We start from the raw sequence: 19,807 nt of genomic DNA, 5'->3' as shown, positions 1-19,807 counted from the left end.
TCCACCATCTGCCACAAAACTGCAGCCATGCAGTCCCCCCACACACACACACACACACACACACTTTCTTTTCAAACTAACGGTTTTGTATTATGGTGCTGTGTGCATTCATTTATATTCATCGGTTCTCTCTCGCTCTCTTCCACGTCACCTGACCTTATTAGGGATCATAATTTTTGGACCCGACCCGGTCATCAGAGCATTTAGGATTCAGTCCTTCCATCAGCAGGACTGAATCCTGTTCTCTTTAATGTAACCTGAGAGTTTTTAACGTGCCAGTCAGAAAACCGTAAACCCACCCAGCTCTCGGTCCAGGCATTTGCCCAGAGGTCCACACAAGATACCCAAAAAAAATGAACAAGCAAAATGTACAAGAGTCCAAAATATCAACAGACCGCACTTCTCCCTCTCATTCCCCCAGACTCAGTCGCTCACACAAGACAACAGTCCCCAGTGTGACAGCACTGCAGCGTCAACTTCAGCCAGTTTTGGTTCTTCTAATTTACTCTGAACTGTTGCTAGGAAAAGCTCTTTGGAAGGTAAACTCCAAACATTTCCAAAGGAGACAGGGTAGACACCTACCAGGACGACCAGCTGGACCGATGGACTCTGGGTTTCTGCATCAGAGGATCAGGAGCCAGCAGCAGGTAATAAATGAAGGCCCCTCCTCGTGTGTGTTTGTGATTTGGGACATGTGCGTTGCAAATTTTGTGTCAAATATACTTTTTAAAATTCTAAAACATCAAACACCTCCTCTGCCTGTCTGATTATTTGGCTACAGGGCATCAGCCAGTTAAACATCTTCACATGACTGCCCAGAGAAGCGTGCAGGAAAAGCTGATGCCCATTAGTCCAAATCCATCCACTCCTCCGTCGCTCCTGAGATCCATTCAGGGCCCACAAATAGTCGAACAAGCGCTCAGCACTGACACCACATATACAGATAGACTGACGTCAGTAATGACAACATCCAGGCTTTACTGCCATCAGCACCAAATTCTGCAGTTCCTCTGTTCTTAATAAAGGGCATTTCTTCTTTTGCCTAAATAGTGATGAAACAACAGAAATGTTGACCCTGCGATGACCTGTATCCAGTGACATTCATGCCACTTACTGGGCTTCAAATGAATTTCCATCCTAACATTACTGAGAGGAGAAACATGGAATCTAAAGACTTGATCTGAAATTCAGTGAAATATCAGTGATGTGAGGGAGGCGGGTTCCCAGTTAAACCTCTATTAACTTCAAGTTGAGCTTTAACTACCACTGAGGTAGGGAAGGATACGACTAACTGACATACGAGGAGTGTTACTGGCATCACCAAAGCCTAGCGTATCCAGCAGCAACCAAGCGCCAGTCGCAGAGTTTTGTGTGCTGAGGCTTTAAAGGTGATAAGTGTCACTCTTATTTATTTGGGGTATTTTTGGTTTAATGCTCCTCTCAGAGTTTGTTTTCCTGAACCAGCCCAAAGCCCCACACCGATGTCACAGTGACGAACAGATTGCAGAACATCTCATCTGGTACCAGAACTTGAAGAACAGCAGAAGATTACGGGCATTGTTCGGTGGGTCGATAACCGACAGGCAGACAGATAGAGGCAGGAAGTGGCTTTTAATGCACCTACACCTACTGTCTCCACACACGAAAGATGGGAAACAAACGTTAGCGTGGGAGGTTTGGAGCCGAGGCGAGCGGCTTGCCGTTCAGATGGCGCGCTCGGGCCGAGCTGCCAGCAAAACAATCAGAGGCCTCAGAGAACGAGTTCAGGCTAAACGCAGGCAGCAGCTCAGCCGGTGGGCTTCTCACCGTCTGCTGCGTCATTGAACACTTTATACTGCCGCCGATGCTTTCGTCTACAAAAGCAAAGGCATTTTCATTCCTGCTGCACATCAGAAACTTAAATAAAGACAAACTCTGTCTATGCAACATGCACAATGAAGAGCATAAATGAGAGAGGCTGGGAGCTAACGCCTCCACTGACCTCCTCGGACGGTCACGTAAACGGCTCTCGAGGTAAACGTGCTAGGCGGTTTCTGTTATGAGTGTCGTATTATTTTCTCATCACCGCCGACCGGTGCGCGGCTGTGTCCCTGCCCTCCCATCTCCTCTTCTTCATCACTCTGAGGATTACGTTATTAGCTGCCTTGAACTCCTTCATGGTGGAGCAGCACTGGGTGATGGGGGAGGTTTGTTTAGGTGCATTCGCTCCTCTCTGAGCCCGAGGGAGAATCTAATGCATGAAGCTGTCTCCCGGCGGCGAGCGCCGAGCCATAAAAATGGCATAACACTCATCTGAACTCCTCCTCCTCCTTCTGAACGCTTCATGGCTTCGCATTTATCTCGTTAAGCCGCAGCCAGCTGGTAAAGCTGTGAAAGGTCCGGGCCATCTTTCCCAGTGAAGATGCGTCAACGCCACTCAAGTCTTCATCCGTCACCGAGTCACGCTGGTGTCCACCTGGACTCCAGTTAATCCCGTCAGAAAATCACTGCTGCAACTTTCACACAAACGACAGACCAAAGTACACGCTCCAAAATAAAGTTTAAAGGTTGAGTCCGTTTTTAGGACCGTTAGTTTGCATCAGGATTTACCATAAATATGAACTCTGCAAAGACAATAAAATCGAAAATAAATGTCTGCAAGTTATTTTATAGAGTTTTTCACTCATTTGAACTAATTTTGTAATAAAAAAAATTACAAAATTAGAAAACTGATGGGTTTTGATGTAGTGTTTGAACTTTAACCTTTTGAGTTAAATTCAAGATCACTGTTATATCACAGGGGCAAAGCTGTCCATTAACTGGCCGAGCTAAACGGGTAACCCTGCATTCTTTTTAATGATCAGCAGGGGGCGACAGCAGTAGCTGCAAAAAGACTTTGGTCCTGTAAAAGTCCATGGGAATAACGCTTGCTTCGCTGACCTCAGTTATCAGATGAGTTTATGGCAACTTGTGTTTGACAAGTCGTTAGCCAATGAGCTAACGGTTTTACAGTCAGATCCACTCCTCAGTCGTCACATCTGGTTTCAAAACACAACGAAGCTCACCTTTTTAACGGGATGAGACCGAGTTAGTAGCCCATTAGGGGCTCAAAGTAAAGCCACTGCTACTGAATCATGAACTGCGAGCTCAGCTGGTTGAACTGGGAAAAGACCCTGGACATCCTTGAGGACCAACTGGACCTCGAAAGCATCCATGTGTGACCATTTCCAGCGCTCATCTTTGTGTCCCTAAACATGACTTTTCACACGTACGAAAATTAACATTTTCCACTTTTAAAGAACTGCAACGAAGAACAGAAGAAAGGATGGGCGGAGTGAAGAACCTGAACCTGCACGAGGAGCCGTGTCTGGTGTTTGGAGGCTTCTTTGTTTTCCCAGTTTAGCTAGTCTTCAGTGAAGCAGGTAAAATGAAGAGGATTTATTCAGAGCCTCCTACACCTCCTCTCAAAAAGTTGGATATTTAGTGCTACCTTTGCCCCAGTTCAGCCCATTTTATTCGGTTGATTTTGTGTTTCTACGTATTTTATGACAGCATAAAAATAAATAAAATAATTTTAGAGAAATATTTAATTTTTTTTTTAAATATAAAAAAGGTACTCCTGAGAGTTGGACAGGCCAAAATAAATGAATAAATACATACATGGACTAAAAAAAAACAAACCACACAAACACCAGATTCTTTTAAAATATTCAGTGGCAGTGGTTTTTAGTCCTCACTAACTAAAGTCCCTTCTGTTTACATTTGGACCTTTCAGCATTTCCAGTTTGGCTTTTTATGCACAAATTTTTAAAAAAGTGCATAAATTGAGCTGGATGGAAACACCTTCACCTGCCTGTAGGTGATGCACGCTACACTGAAGCTGCTGCAGCAGGTAAATTACCAGCAATTTAAAACACATTAAGCACAGAGAACAGAATCCAGAAACAAACAGGACATTATGTAAAGAACGTTAAATATGTCTGTGAACAAAACCAAAGCCTGGAAAATTAAAGTTGCACGCCGTCCTTCTCTCACACACACACACACACACACACACACACACTGTGTTTTCCTGCAGCAGAAGGGGAGCACCATATGTGCTCCGACAAGCCAATTGTCACATTTAACTTAAATTAGGCTTCCCACAGTTTAGCATGTGGATGGAGGAGACGGAGAGAATTTCAATGTGCACATTTATATAAAGGTCTGAGGAAAACACACTGGCCTGAGCAGTAAAGAGGCCTAGAAGCCCTGTTTGCATGATGTTTACAGGACTCTGTCGCCTTTATTGGACCCCTTGCTGATGGTGTCCGTTTGTCATGTGCTGGTATTTCACACCTTTAAAAGGTAAAATTGTACCTGCTGCTTTAAGCAAGCTTTCTTCTCATTGGCCGCTGCTGTTTGAACAGCTTCTATGACACCACAGAGTGCCCAGAGAAGAAAAAACTACACAAAACTGGCTGTTTCCAGAACTTCCACGTCTGCTATGAGCATCCAGCACAGAAAACCATCAGTGGACATTCGGTCCAGAAGCAGGATGGTAAAAAGTCGGACACATAGACAGTCAACATCTTATATAACCTTAGATTCACACAATTAAAGCAGCCGCCCAAAGACAAACTGTTTACCTCCACCCTGAGCGTCTGCCTTTATTCCTCTCGCCTTTCTTTCTAAATAAGAGCCATTAATAATATTAACGGATGATGTTTTCTATAAGCATAATCTGTGATCCCTTTCAGGCTGCAGTAAACCGTAAAGGTCACCCTGATTTAAAGTGCCTAAGACCAGGAACTCCCTCACTCTGAGCACACTGGTGCATGCTGCTCCCTCTTGGTGTTACAAGTTTCTGCATCACATTGTTGACGGGACAAAGTGTGAAGTTTAAGATAAATCAGAGCGTGCATGTAGTAAAGCATGTTCTGACCCCAGATACATTTGAAAGTAGTTTGAAATAATGAGGATTGTTTTATTCCCATTTGGGATTACGTGTTTATGCCCAGGAATAAAAATCCAAATTAAAGTGTCGTAATATTTAAATCCATCTGGATTTTAAGGAAACTAGATGGAAATACATCAGGATGGGGTTTTTCTAACACCCCTGTTTCTTTCCAGTATTTTTGAGCTTCCTTCATAATGAGAGCTGAAATTTTCCGGCCTGAAAAACACTTTCCAGAAGCTGTAAGCAGAAGAGTTTTACAGCCACCCCAAGTGTCACAACACGAATAAATAATAAAACAGTTAAAGTCACTTTCAATTAAATTCAGCCTTTATCTTTTTATGCCTGGCTCATAAAAACTGGACTTGCCATCACGACGCTCTCTGCATCGGGTTCAAATCCAGCGACCTTCAGATGTTCGGTTTCCAAGTACTGCTTTAGCTTTCTTGGCACCACCCAACCCTTCTGTGCAGCAAAGAGCAAAATGTTCCCATCATACTGTGACTATCTAAAGAATTAGAGACCCATGAGGGCACTGGGGTGGACTGAGACTTGGTACCATATATCAGCATTTCGAGCCCTTGTGTCATTGTCTAAAGCAGGGGTAGGGGAACTCTAGGCCTCAAGGGCCGGTGTCCTGCAGTTTTCAGATATCACCCTGGGATTAAAACACATGAATCGAATGATCAGTTCATTACCAGCCTCTGGAGAACTCCAAGACATGTTCAGGAGGAAAACCTGCAGGACACCGGCCCTTGAGGCCAGGAGTTCCCCCACCCCTGATTTAAAGCTAAAAACTGACTCGTTCTGGTTGATTCTTTTGTAGATGTTTGATCTTCTTTTCCTGATTATTCACTGGAGAAAACATCAAAGAGTTTGAAGGGATTGTGGATTATCTCCTCTTAGAGATACCTACAGCTTCGATTTACTGCAAGTTGCTCTTTACAAACCAAAGAAGGTGGTACACCAGGTTTTCTACTGGACAGATCCCATTTCCAGGGACACCGATGGGTTGAAACCATGTGACCATGTGGTTGTTAGTCCCTGATCAACTGATATGGATTCTGGGCATATGTGGTTGGTTGTTTTGTATTTTTCTTGCGTTTCTGAAGGAAAATATGAAAAATACGATGGAACAACCCTCCTGCAACATTCAGCCACCACTCTGACCTTTTCAAATCAACCTCATTTGAGCATCCCGGCACTTCAATCAGAGTCCAGATGGCCCTCCACTTTATTCATAATAAGTTTTGGCAAAAACACTCAGATTCAATCGGGTGTTTATCGGGACAACGAGACGAGGCAGAGAGTCGGCTGGCTCTTTGCGAGGCATTACGCGGATCCTCGGAGCCTTGTTTCACTTCACTGTATATTCTAATGTCAGCTGCAGCGAAGTGTTCGCTCGTCTCTGGGCAGCGATTACGAGACGAGCAATACATCAGCCATCTGCGCCGACGACACTGTGGGAGTCAGCGTACTCGTGCCTGTGTGCATCCCCATGGACCGGACCTGCAAAGCTTTGAAGTTTTTATAAGTTGTTGTGTTTGTGTGCATTTATATACTGAAGATGTTCCCAAGCTGAGGGTTGAGACACCCTACAAAGGATGCAGTAGGAGAAGGAAGGTTAAAAAAAGACGAAACAAAGTTAAAATAAAATTAGGATCTTTTTTTTTTCCAACTTTACTCAACTTTTATCTGAGTCTCAGAGTACAGACTCCACTCGGCAGCTTTTCTGAAGCTTTCAGTCAAGCTTCAAATTGTCTATTTTTTTTGCAGGTACAGTAGATTTTTTTTAAATAATAACAACGTGAGAAGCTGTATGGTGAGAGCTGTCAGACAGGAAAATGTGTTTCAGTTCACCAAAAACTCAAAGTGAACACGTGGAGGCTCCACTTGGCAGCCGGCAGACACAGACTTTAACTGGAGAACACAGCCATGCAGATACTTCACATGCAGGCTGGTGGAGACCATAAACAGAGCTTAAAGACAGCAAATATACACCACGGACAGGTTTGCAGGGCACTGAATGCCCAGTGTTATGCTCCCAGCCAAACCTATAATCACATCTCTTCAAGAATTTCAATGGATTGTTTTGATCTAGTGATTCTCTTGTTGAACTTTTATAGCTTGTCTCTCCAAACTAACGTCTTCCCTCCTAATGATGGGATATGAGATGAGCTCAGGATCATAAAGACTTCACAAGAGGAAAAATTACAGTAAGTAACTGATATTTAAATCCTATGACTTTATTTATTAGTTCAGTTTCTTTTTAAAGTGTAAATATTTCACAGAAATTACCTGGAGTACCTTCACAACCCACTAGGGGACCATGTTCCACACTTTGGGATGTGGCTACTTCATAATTGAAGGTCTATCATTTCCACTTTGAAAACACCAGCACGGCAGAAATGTTGCAATCGAGGCTTCAGGACAATATCTATTAAGCCAATGACTATGTACATCTTTTACATACAGTCTATGCACCATACTTGTTCATACCACACTTGGGCGTCCTTTGTTTTCGGCAAACAGTAACACAGTTTGCCCCACCGGAGGCGGTCCTTAACCCGAGCCCTGACCGAGCCAGTATGGAAATCTAATTTTTCATGATCCACTTGGTTGATCTGGCCAAGACTTTACAGCAGGTGCCTTCCTGACTGGCACTAGGAGTACACATTGCTCTGTAGTTAAACTGAGCCGTGAGAAGCCCTGCTTTACAAATCTACGTGATCAAGAGGAGAATGTCAGTGCTTCCTCCCACTGTGCAAAAATGATGCTTTTGGGGAGCTGACATGTTATCCAGCAAATAGTTACAACTAATGTTTTCTGACAGTTAAAAGCAGTTAAAAAAAATCCAAAATCCAGGAACGAAAGAGATGAAATGACACAGACAAAGATAAAAGTCAAAGATGTGCTTCCTTTGTTGTCCTTGATGTAAAGACGGAGCTCCGGGTGGTGCCAAACTACAGCCTAAAACCTTTATCATCATCATCAGTAAAATCCCTCTGAGACGAGCATGCTCTTCCTAAAGGCACAGCTGGTGGTTTTTATGTGTGAGAGCATCTCATTTTAAACTGGTCGACACCACAGAGCTCAAAGGAACAAACTGGTTGGCATAAAGTCAGCAAAACACCTGTAGTCCCTCTCAGCATGAGGCCCCACCCAACAGCAGCAAGGCGGTCTCTGAGATCCTCAAAATGTCAGTGTGTGTGTGTGTGTGTGTGTGTGTGACACATGTCTGTGTGTTCTGGTGGTGACCTGACCTCCTCTGGTCCCTGTGACATCATCAGTGTAATAAACTGTTGGTTAGTGTTAGTAATGCAGTGATCATGGGTAGTTCAAGCCTCCAGGAAGAGCATAAATCAGTGAAATGTCCTCTGATGTGAACACAGCTGTCTGTCTGTGTGTGTTGGTGTGTGTGTGTGTGTGTGTGAGCGACAGAAGCTTCTTACTTGATCACTGTTCCTTTGGCGCCCCCTGCTGTTGTAAGCATGACTCTGCTGGTGAGACTGACCCGCAGGTCCTCCTCCTCCAGGCCCAGCAGCTCGGCGCAGTGCTCCAGCGTCTGACTCGACTGGTTCTTGATGGCACAGCCGCCTGCAAGACAAGGAAAAGGGCAAAACTTATACTGAATATACATACACACACACACACACACACACACACACACACACACACACACACACACTTATCTAATATTCACACACACTCCCATGAGCACGTCAGGAGCAACTCGCGTTTTAGTATCTTGCCTGAGCAGCCAGGAATGTAGGGCTCTTTTCTGATAGACTTTTATTGAATCCAACCAGAGGAGTCACGTCCCCTGCAGGCCATTAAGAAGGAATGCATTGTACAATAGCTACACATTCCTGACCCGGAAACCCAGAAATCAAAGTGGCGCTTCAAGAAATGTTTGTTGCTTTGTTTGACAGCAATGTAAGTTTTGAGTGCTCTTAAGAGAAACGTCTTGTGGTTGGCTTTTACAGCCTGGAGCATGATTACTACAGCGGACCACACGGAGTTCCAACCTGGTGTCTTTTCAGAACCAACCCACATTTTCACAGGTTTTAAAACCAAAACTCTTGGTCTGATTTATGGTCAGCGCATTGGTCACTGCATGCCAACTGTGACGTCACCATGCCTTGCTGACTTGCTGCAGTGTAGTCGATGTCACCACTTTACATCTTCCTCTGTGTAATCAGAGAATCTCCGATCTCCTGTACTCATACATCACTGATAAAGCAGTAAACAATCACACGCGTGCTTCTTAAACTCGACCACGTGCCGCTTTACAAAAACCGTGAGATGCGCAACAAGCGAAACACCATCAGAGAGACGCATGTGACGTCAGACGTGAGGTCACTTTAAGGCACGACACAGATCAGCGGTTACAGAAAATGGGAAAAATGCTGGTGGGGGGAAATCTTGCTATATGCATCTGCAAGTCTTGGTGAACATGTTCCTCATTTCCTTTCACTTTGATATTTTAACACCTAGCAAGACTTCCTTTACACTTTAATAGCCCCACTATGAAGCCATGCCACACTTCTTCCCTCGCTTTGATGGGTCTCTGGTGTCCTGGTGGGACACCTGACTTGGTAGACTGGTCATCAGCTCCTTGATGGAACTACAGGGGAAATTATTGAGGCATCAATATCAGTTTTAATTAAACTGACTGATTAGTGGGTGGAAACGAAGGCACAGCAGGGGAAATCCTCTTCTTGTTTTTGTGTTTTTTTGTCACAATCTTTAAAAACTGGACGTGGGCCCAATCTAACGTGTACGTTGCAAGCTGTTTCCCCTGCTGGATCAATGAAGCTTCATCTTTTCCTAACTTACTGTGAGAGGGAGAAAAAGGAGAAAAGCCGAAGCGCTGTCTAAAGTTTCTATACCACTCTGTGCCGGTGGCGGCAGCAGCTGATCCGACCCACCAAAGGATTACGTGGATGTAAAATATGAATGTAGCAACCTGCTAAATCCCCCACATTTACCCGACAGCGAGCACTCGCACGACAAGTGAATCCAACTATAAGATGAAGGCCGTATATGACGCAGGCTTTTACGTATGAACGCCGGAGGCCTCAGCGTGTGAACAGACCACAGGAAGTGACACGATGGTTTCTCACATGAAAGGCGGTCCGACGGTGTTCAGAGCTGCAGCTGCTGACAGAGGCCGTTCACATCAAAGATTGGATTAGAGCGGCCGTGAACCCCGGTGACACGGCTTCACATCATTATAAGCTGCTTCTCAGATCAATGCCAGGAATCGATAGTCCCTGAAAGCTAAGCTAATACCGAATCGATACCTGGAGGGTGAACGGAGGCCCCGCCAAGGCAGGCGCTCAAACCATGAATGAGAACAGAAGACGAGCACTTGGACATGATTCCCAGTTAATTAAGGACCATTATTTCGTGCCTCTCTGGATAGATTTCTCAGTTTACTCTGAAATGAATCGAGTCCAGAGAAGAAACGAGTGTTGACACCAGCGCCAAAGAAGATTCATGGGAAGACTTTAACAATCAGCTGAAATGAGAACATTCAGAGGAGTTTGACCTTTTGAAGAGACTCCATCCTGCCGTTCAGAGCACCGTCCTCTAAGTGGACTTAAATTTTATTACAGCCAAACAGCAGAAATTAATCCGCTAATTAATCCATTGGCTAAAGGTTGGACCTCGTTAGAACGTCCCCGCTCTACGACACTCATCTTTGATGGAAACGTTTTAATGAGTCCGCCCTCTCGCTCTCTTTTGTCATGTGATCAAAGAACCTGAAAACCACAAACAGGCTGAGAGATGCAGTCGAAGTTATTTGACTGTTTCCATATCATCGTATATTCAGTGCTGATGCGTGCTTTCAGCTACGAGCGCACATTGCCAAATGCTGTGGTCCGATTGGTCAGATCACATCTGAAAACTCATATAAATGAAATCCTCCTGTGTGAACGGCGGCATTAGGAATAGCTGAGTCATCAAATACTCGCTTCGAGGACTTAAAGGAGCTGGATGTTTAAATGAACTTGACTTCTACATGCTTTCTGGGTCTAAGAAAAGTAAATATTCTTTAAAAGCTCCCCGAGGGACCTCTCTGCAACTGCAAGCCAAGCCCATCTCAATAGCCCAGCCTGATTGGCTCCTCGGCCTGAACGCTCTGTCCTTGCTTACTGTAAAACATGCACCAAGTGAGCCCCCTGCTGTGAAAACCAGTCCGTTTAATAGGCTCCCTGCTGTGCTTCCTCTTCTTTCCGGCGCAGAGAGAAAACGACGGGGAGGAACTGAGAGATGAGGAACTTCAACACCGAGTTGAAGTTCAAAGGATCAGCTGATTTTCATGGAAACTGAGCCTCCCCGAGGGTTCGGGTGTGAACCGCTGTGGAACAACGAGGCACCGCGAAATGCCTCTGCGAGTGCAGAGAGCATAATCCCTGAAATATTCACTGGAATAATTACAGAATTAGTTTGTTGGCTGTGTAATTAATGAATTTCCCCTCAGCCAGAGAAAAATAACTCGAGATTAGTCATTAGTGTTCTGAGTGTTTTTCATCTGCGAAGAAAAACAAAGTGCAACAAGAAGAAAACGTCCTTCTATGACTCCGCTGTCAGACCTGCGAGATCTATCAGCCATCGCAACGAGGCTGAAGTGAGACGGAGGGAGATCGAGGCTGAATATTACAGCAATCAATCACAGCGCAGAGCTTTGAGGGATGAGATCAAAGAGGCATCTGCGTCTCAGGAGCCAAACTGGTGCCGTTTAGGAGTCGGGAAGCCCGAGAGATGGATGACTTCTGATACAGAGCAAATGCAATCACTGAGCGCTGCAGGGCTCCGCTCAGAGAACGCCTGCCTCATCAGTTAGAGCTCACGATGAGCTACCGGCCACGTCGCACTCCGTCAAGTTACAGCGCTTCACGTCCTGATCTGCTGGGATCAATCTTTCTGGTGTAGTTTTAATTACTTATTATTCAGTTAGCAGACTTAATAGCTAGCTGGTTAATAAACCAACAGCAGAGCCGCACAAAAGGTTTGTGGATTATGGATTACGCCACTCTCTTCTCCTTTCTGAGGCATCAATCAGCACAGCTTCATCAAAGCTGGGATCGTGGCTGCCTTATGACTGCGGAGAGCGATCGAGAAGGGTTCTTAAAGTAGTCTTTAGTGCTGAAACGTAATCAGTGAGTGGAAGTGAAGGTGCAAACAGGAAGGTCCAAACTCTGGAAAATGTGCACAATCAATCGCTCCATCGGTGCTCTCTGTCAGACAGACTGATGGGCAGGGTTGGATATGTAAACCACAAGCACAGGAAGTTTCATTAAATAACATTTCGGTGCAGAACTTTATTCATATTAGCTAAATTTCAGGTCACATGGTGGTACAGGCTGCAGCAGCAGCAACACACACAGAAGCACTTTTTTAAATGCCTTCCTGCTCAGGACTGTGATTTTAATGCAGCGGGATCATGCAGGTAAATCTGACCTCCATCCCCACATCAATTACAGCTGCGCTTCCCTCCCGTCTTTCAGTGAATGCTTCGACGTGCCGTCTTTGCATTTTTAAAGTCGTAGAGAACGACCTGTTTGGCCTTCTGCTATTTTTGTTTGATTGGAGTCAGCTCAGTGTGAAATCTGACATTTGAATGACAAACTGAGGAAGTCAAAATGGCAGCGACACATCCGCCAACCTGGGACGCAGAAAAAAAAAGTTTGATAGAGGTTCTGAGAAAGTTTAAGGGTTTATTATCTTCACAACGCTGTTCATGAATTTCACGTTTTTCAGTTTTAAATCTTCAGTGTGGGATTTTTCTGATCCATCCATCACACTTAGCCGGGTGGCAGGGGCAACAGCATCGTAAACTCTCCAACAAGTTGTTTTGCCTCAGGGTCCCCTCCCAGTGGGACATGCCCATAACACCTCAGCTAGGAGGCGTCCTAATCAGACACCTAAAGCATCTGAACCAGCTCCTTTTTGTTGTTGCAGTGGCTCTGCTCCGAGCTTGTCCTGGATGGCCGATCTCCAGACTCCATCTCTGAGGGACAGCCCACTCACACTCTTCCCTCCACAATCTCATTCTTTCAGTCAGTACCGACAGCTCGTGGCTGAAGGTGATGGTGGGAATGTAGATCAACAGCCTTGCTGTCACACCCAGCTCTCTCTTCGTCACAGCATCTGCATTAGTTATCCTCCTGCTCCTTCTTCACTCACTGCTGAGCACGAGTCGTGACACCAAACTCCTCCACTCGGAGCAGCGGCTCATTCCCAGCCCAGAATAGGACACAGACTCGAACTTAGAGGTGCCAATTCACAACCCGGTGACTTCGCTCTGGGCACCAAACTGCAGGTTGTCAACAGAATCACATCATCTCCAAGAAGATTCAGGACCGAGCAGTCATCTACCAATCAGCAGATTCAATCCCTCCTCAATCTGCAAAATAATGAACCAAGTTTCCCCCAATACAAGTACATGATAGACTCCAACACTTACTCTGAGTGAGTCTGACCAAAACTCTGTCTGAGGTTGTAAATGGACCGAACAGCCCGCAACAACAGGTGCGATGCCCCATAAACCCAAAGAACACAAAGGACGTTAAATGTCTTCTCCAAATCCAAAAACAGGTTCACATGTGTGACTTTTTGGGCTCACCTGATGTGCTTCCGGCCTCCTCGAAGTCAATGTTTCCGAGGTGCAGCACGCCGGCCACAACCCTGAACAGATCCAGCTTCTCTGTGTCGTCCAGGCCGATCTTCTTCATGGCTACGCACATCCTGGCGAAGTCGCCGTGGTCGTCCAGCAGCGGGTCCTTCAACGGGCCCGACTTTGTGTGCTGAGGAACCAGGAGAGAAAACGTCAAATCTCTGCTCATCTCCATCTCCTTCATATTTTTATTCTCGTGTCCTTTCTTACACAACTCACTTCTAACTTCATTTCTTTACCGCTTTTCATTTTTACCTTTCTGCCTACCTGCTCGCTTCTCTTCCTTCACTTTGGAGAATCTCCAAATCATTCTAACCTAATTTCGACTTCACTCTGCAGTGTCTCTGCGCAGTGCAGCAATCACCCTGTCTATCACTGATCGTGTTGCACAAAGCAGAGCAGGCAGTGAAAGAAGAAGCACAATCTTCAGCAGAGAGAAGTAGGAAGAAAAACACACAAACACACCTGAAAAACCCACCCAGGAATGCCGCAGTGTGACGATAACCACGGGCTAAACTATAGACACCAGCGCCCGCGTGTCCCTTGTGATAGCGGATTAAGTGGAAAACGAATTCTTTTGCTTAGCCGGTTCTTCCATTTAATCAGGTTCTCTCCGGATTTTTCTCTACCTTTTTCCCCCCACTAAAGCTCAAGCAGTCGAATCAACAGCCAGAAGGGAGCATTTCTGCAAACATCAGTCAGTTTAACCGGTATTTATTTACACATTAGAAGCATTAGGAGCATTAGGAGCACTCACTCCCTCACTGGTTTTGGTTATGAGACAAAAATGTGATTAAATTTCACTCAGACCCCTGAAAATCATCTGAAGAAAAACTTTAGCAACACAGAAGCTGAAACCTGCACGAGGCCACAGCCCAACAGCCTCCCAGCAAACACTAATGGGCTGGGTGCTCACATAGGACAGGTTATGGAAGGTAACTGAGTACTTGTACTGCTTTCTGCTTCTACTCCACTGCATTTAGGATGAAAACACCACACTCTGTGCTCTATTTAAAATGTCCATTTATGAATATACGGTCCTGTTTTGAAACAGCCTGACTAAAATCATCTGCAGCTACAACAGTAATGTGTTATAATGTAAAAAATTATTATTAATAAATTAATGTTCTGGTATTTATTACAGGAGTAATTCACTGCAATGAAGAAAACACGGCACTTGTGGTTTGGTGTCAGCCATCATTGCGCTTATTTCAGTGCAGAGTCAGATCCATACTTAACTTTATTTTGATTTATCTCTTAAGTGTTAGTTAATATTGCAGTTTTGGGTGGAAGTGACATAAATATTGTCATATCTAGAATAAACTCCACAGTGGAGTCAAATCTAGGCACAGGACAGCTTCAGGCAGCGGTCAAGCTAAGATAAGTACTTCCTTTAGACAGCCACATATGGATCTTGGATCTTCGATGGGCCGGACCAGCAAAGCTCCCAGTTCTGAGACAGGCCGACTGCACTGTGACATTCCCAGATGCACAAAAGCAGACACGGGTTGACTGAAAGGCTTGATTATTTTCTACAAAGCAGGAAGGAGCAGAAAGCACTGCAGAGCTGAAAGCATGCTCGGAAAGTCGGAGAAACGAGAGGAGAAACAGCCAATCACCTGGTCGTCCTGCGTGACATGAGCCGGAGCAGCGAGGAGACATACAGCACATCATTTATCAGAGATTACTGCAGCTGCACTCGAGCTAATCTGGGACTGATCCCGCTCACCATTTGTTTTCATGAACCCGAAGCACCAGGTGGGAGGAGCGAAGCTCGAGTTTCCCTAACGTTTGATCTCCGAGGCCGCCTCAGAGTTAATGCGGGATATTCCTCTGTGATCCGGGATTTTATCAGATATTACCTGAGCTGCCCTGCCGCACGCCCTCCCTCCCAGAGCTCAAGTTAAGGCACAAAAGCTGGAGATTGTCTGCAAATACTTCTTTACTCGGGTCTCTGAGGAAGTCATGAAATAAAGCAAGAGGACACGCAAAAAACAAACTTTTCGAAGATCATTTCCCAGGACAACTTTCTTCCTTTGTGTGCCTCCTTTCTATTAAACAAGCCTCCCACTCCGATGCTGCCAGATAATTGTGTTTCCCGGGCTACAACAAAAGGACCTGAAATAAATATGTCGCTGTTGTCCAACAATCTGTCTTTTTTTATTCTGCCAAAACGTTTTAATTCTGCGATTGTTTTTAAGGAGTCCACAGTTTGACACCTGATCTATTTCACCCTCGCGCTCACTTAAAGGACGAGGAGAGCAGATCTGTCGAAAAATCTGTCAGCTTCTTTCTCCTTCCGCATGTTTTTATTCTGAAGAGAAACCCTGATGTCACTGGAATTTAATATTAGAGTTGTTTTTTGTGTTTATTGTTGTTTTATTGGTTTTACTGGATTGCTGTTTGGGGTTTTGGACACTAAGAACGTGCTGTATGATGACACTGCTTTGGGACTTCCCATGATGCACGGCATCTATAAACTTTCTTTTCTCAGTCACGGATGGCTTCCCGTCCCCGAGTCTGGTTCTGCAGAAGGTTTCTTCCTGTTAAAAGTGAGTTATTCCTCCCCACAGTCGCCAAATGCTGCTCACACAGAATCATCTGATTCTTGGGGTTCTATAAAACATCTACAAAGCATTTTGAGACGACTGTGACTCTGAACTGATGCTACACTGTGCTTTTCACCCATTTTGAGCCAGGTAAAGGTCTGTTATGTGAATAAAACTGAAGGTAGACTGAATGTGCATATAACCAGATTTAAAAGCAGCACCAGGACCTCCAACCCTGACTATTGCCCAGTCCACAAAGCATCAAACTCCTACAACGCCACCTCCAGAGCCTCCAGTTGAGGCTTTTCGGGGAAGTCCAGGACTTGCTGGAGAGATTATATTTCTCTGGAACAACAGGGGGGCAAGTTGCTGGAACAGGTGGCCGGGGTGAGGGAGGTCTTAGACTGTTGCATGATGGATGGATGGATGGCTGTGCATATATCATCATAGAGGACAGTGTTGGTAGACTTGTTTTAAAGACTGTACCGGATCCAATTGTAGGAGTACCTCACATAAAGACCTTATATAAACTGTTCTGTAAGACCTTGAACTAATCTTGCTCTTCACCCAGAGACTTCTACAGTTTAAATCTTCAGTAAGATGCAGATGAAAGACTAAAACGACAATGGTCTTAACCACCAGTCATGGATGGATGCGACTGGATTCTTCCTCTTTCCATCCCCCATCTTCAGCAGCGCTCCGATGTACTGTCCGTGCTCCTGTTAATGGCTGCAATAATTAATACCGACGCACTGCAGGGGAAGCCGTGTACAGACGCGTAATAGAGCACTTGTGCATAATTAATCAAAAGCCATAGGCAAAGAAAGGAGCTCATTTCACATGATGAGCTTTTCTTATTAATGCACAGTGTTAAATGTCCCGCGCTGTGCCGAGGCTCTTGGTCTGGCTGCTAATTAAAATGTTTGCTGTTTATATATGAAGCATCTGAAAACGAGGAGATTATATAAGCAGAGCCGGTTTGCAGCGAGCAATTTCAGGCCAGAACATTACACAACAGCACTAATGAATTATCACAGGGTGGCTGCTGTTAGGATTATCTGCTGCCTCGTAACGAAATGCATATAATCAAAGCTGCGTTTCCTGGTTTAATGTCAGTTTATTTCCATCTCTGAGGCTTTAGGTAGCACGAATGGACCAGCATGTTAACGAACGACCTCAGATTCAAACTTTCAATTAGTTCTAAGATTCACAATGTCGCACTTATCGCCCTTATGGGCCTGTTATTTAACCGTATACACTTGCAGGCCAGTTTATTAGACACACCTGCTCATTAAATATACATCTAATAAGTCGATGAGATTGGATTGAGGCTGGTCCGAGTGTTTCAGAAGCTGCTGATCTGCTGGGAGTTTCCCACACAAGGGCCAAAATATCCAGTTACAGGTTAGAGGAGAATGATGGCCAGACTGCTTTGGGCTGACAGGGAGGCCACAGTAGCTCAAATACTCTCTCATTTCAGTGAAGGTATGCAGAAGAGCATCTCTGAATGGGCTACAGCAGCAGAAGACCACACCAGGTGCCAGTCTTGCCAGCCAAAAAGCAGGAAAGTGATACTAAAGTTCACACAGACTCAACAGAATTTGGATCCATGCTGCCTTGTACCATCCGAGCACCATCTAAACCACACAGCCTGCCTGAGTCCACAGTTAAATCTAACAGAGCGCCTCTGATTCTCATCACAGATGTTCTGTGCAGTCTGTGAAGCTGTCTCGTCAGCATGGACCATAATTTCTGAACCAGATAAAGGTCTGAGGAATGCTCCCATCAGCTTACAGAGTCCATTTTTGTGCTGGTTTGATTGTTTGATATGTGACACGTGATTTTTTTTCTCCTTGTTGATTTAGAAAGGTTTCTAGATTTTTAACACAGATATGTTTTTGAAGAAAATCTCAGAAGCTGGTCAGATTTCCAAAAACCAGATTTTTGTAAATCTCCTTTTTTTTTAAATTTTTTTTGAACTGCAAGTTTTTTCCAGCTACAGCTGTTACAGCGATGAAGTGAAACAGCTGCTTCCAGATGTTTGCTGTCATGATGGTGAAGCTGTACTCATGTACTTCATGATTTCTTATTTTTGTGCATATTTGTAACAAAAAAATGTTTCAGATCATCAAAAATGTTTTAGAAAAAGATCATTTAAATGAAATAATTTAACAGATATAAAAACCGAAGCTGGGCATGTAAAAGCATCGTGCAGCAGATCGAGTGGCTGAATCAGAATTTGGATTTTTATTCGTGTGCAGGATAATTTTTTTCATTTTTCAGTCTTTCACATGTTGGTTTTCTGTGCAGATGAAAAACATCACACACGTTTCTCATGAAAAGTCTGTAATTATCAGTGAAGACACGTACGTGCTTCACAGGCAGGTTTCTTCTTCTTCTTTTCCCCCATAAAAAAACCCGACTTTTTCCACAAACTGACAAATACGTTAAAGCCAAGTTCTTAGTTCTTTTATTCTTTCTGAAAAGCTCCCACTGGACAAACAGACAGAATGATTGGAGAGATAAGAGAGGCTCACTCACACAACGACTGGAGCTGGAGGGCGTAACGACGTGAACGAACCTGCTGAGTCAGGTTTAACGAGGAGCTAATGGAGTTTGCAAAGCGACCGTTTCCTTTCTTCCAGCCCACGGGGGGATGAGTCGACGTTTTTCTTCTTAGTTTTTAGAGTTTCCTTTCTAAGATTGGGAATCAAACTCGGGGGACACAAATTTACTGCAGCTACAAGAGGACAAAAAGTCCTCTCTGCTGTTTACAGAAAAGAAAAAGGGGGAAATTTGCAGCTCAAAAACTCAATTTAGCAACTAAACTTGTTTGTGGAAACTAAATTACCTCATCAGATCTATATCTGATCTATCTAAACTCTCAGTTTTTTCCTACTCTCTATGACATCACAGAGTGTAGATATCCCAGATATGATCACCTCGGGCAAGAATCCCCACCCACCTGCTGTCCAAACCCCGTGTTTATGAGCGTCTGCCAATCAAAATAAAGTTTACTTAAAAGGGGAGGGGCTAAAACACCTCTTTTCACATACAGGATGATTTGAGAAGCCGCAGAAGTCCCAGGATCATAAATATATAAGGATTATTCTGAACTCTGAATCATGCAAAGCTGCTCTAACAGAGTTCAACAATAAAATATATAGCTGGATTGATCAGTATGTTGCTTTAATGCTGTAATATCAGCCTCACATTTTAGTGAAACTGTGTTTTTCTGCTTATTCTGTGGTCCAGGTTTCGTGAACTGGTTGAACTCAGACTTTTCTGCGTACTGTACCTCTGGGCTCTTGCGATTCTGCATGATGTGCTTGTCTGTGTCTTTGGTAGCGAAGAACCGAGTGCATCCTCTGTTCAGGTACTGCAAAGCAACGAGACACAAGAGAGAGGACAGATGAGCAAAACCAAAGTTTCAAAGGCAGATTAAAAAGAAAGAGCACATCAGAAATCACCCAACATCATACGAGCCGGTGCGGTTAACCTCGTGAGCATTACTTGGGCAAGGCTGCCATTAAAAAAAAAGAAAAAAAAAAAAAGACTCAAAACATTAAACCACTGTGATTTCATTCCAGCAGAAATGCCCTGAACTTCTTCCTCAGACCACCATGGGGGAAAGATCTGCTAAATTGGGTCTTTTAG

General features: G+C 44.5%; 1 protein-coding gene across 11 annotated transcripts in view; it reads right to left on the bottom strand.

Annotated features, from left to right (window-relative positions):
- The window catches only part of myo6a (myosin VIa), a 142,105-nt gene that overhangs the window by 81,883 nt on the left and 40,415 nt on the right, over positions 1–19,807 (bottom strand). For all 11 annotated transcript variants that reach the window (XM_013272213.3, XM_013272218.3, XM_013272220.3 and 8 more), the window contains exons 10-12: positions 19,449–19,529; positions 13,551–13,731; positions 8,368–8,512 (exon numbers count right to left, since the gene is read on the bottom strand). In XM_013272213.3, coding sequence (XP_013127667.1) covers positions 8,368–8,512; positions 13,551–13,731; positions 19,449–19,529 — 407 coding nt within the window. The remainder of the gene's footprint in view (positions 1–8,367; positions 8,513–13,550; positions 13,732–19,448; positions 19,530–19,807) is intronic.

Source organism: Oreochromis niloticus, linkage group LG15 (assembly GCF_001858045.2).
Source record: "Oreochromis niloticus isolate F11D_XX linkage group LG15, O_niloticus_UMD_NMBU, whole genome shotgun sequence".
In the NCBI taxonomy this organism is placed as follows: Eukaryota; Metazoa; Chordata; class Actinopteri; order Cichliformes; family Cichlidae; genus Oreochromis; species Oreochromis niloticus.
This window is presented reverse-complemented; position numbering and strand designations above follow the sequence as displayed.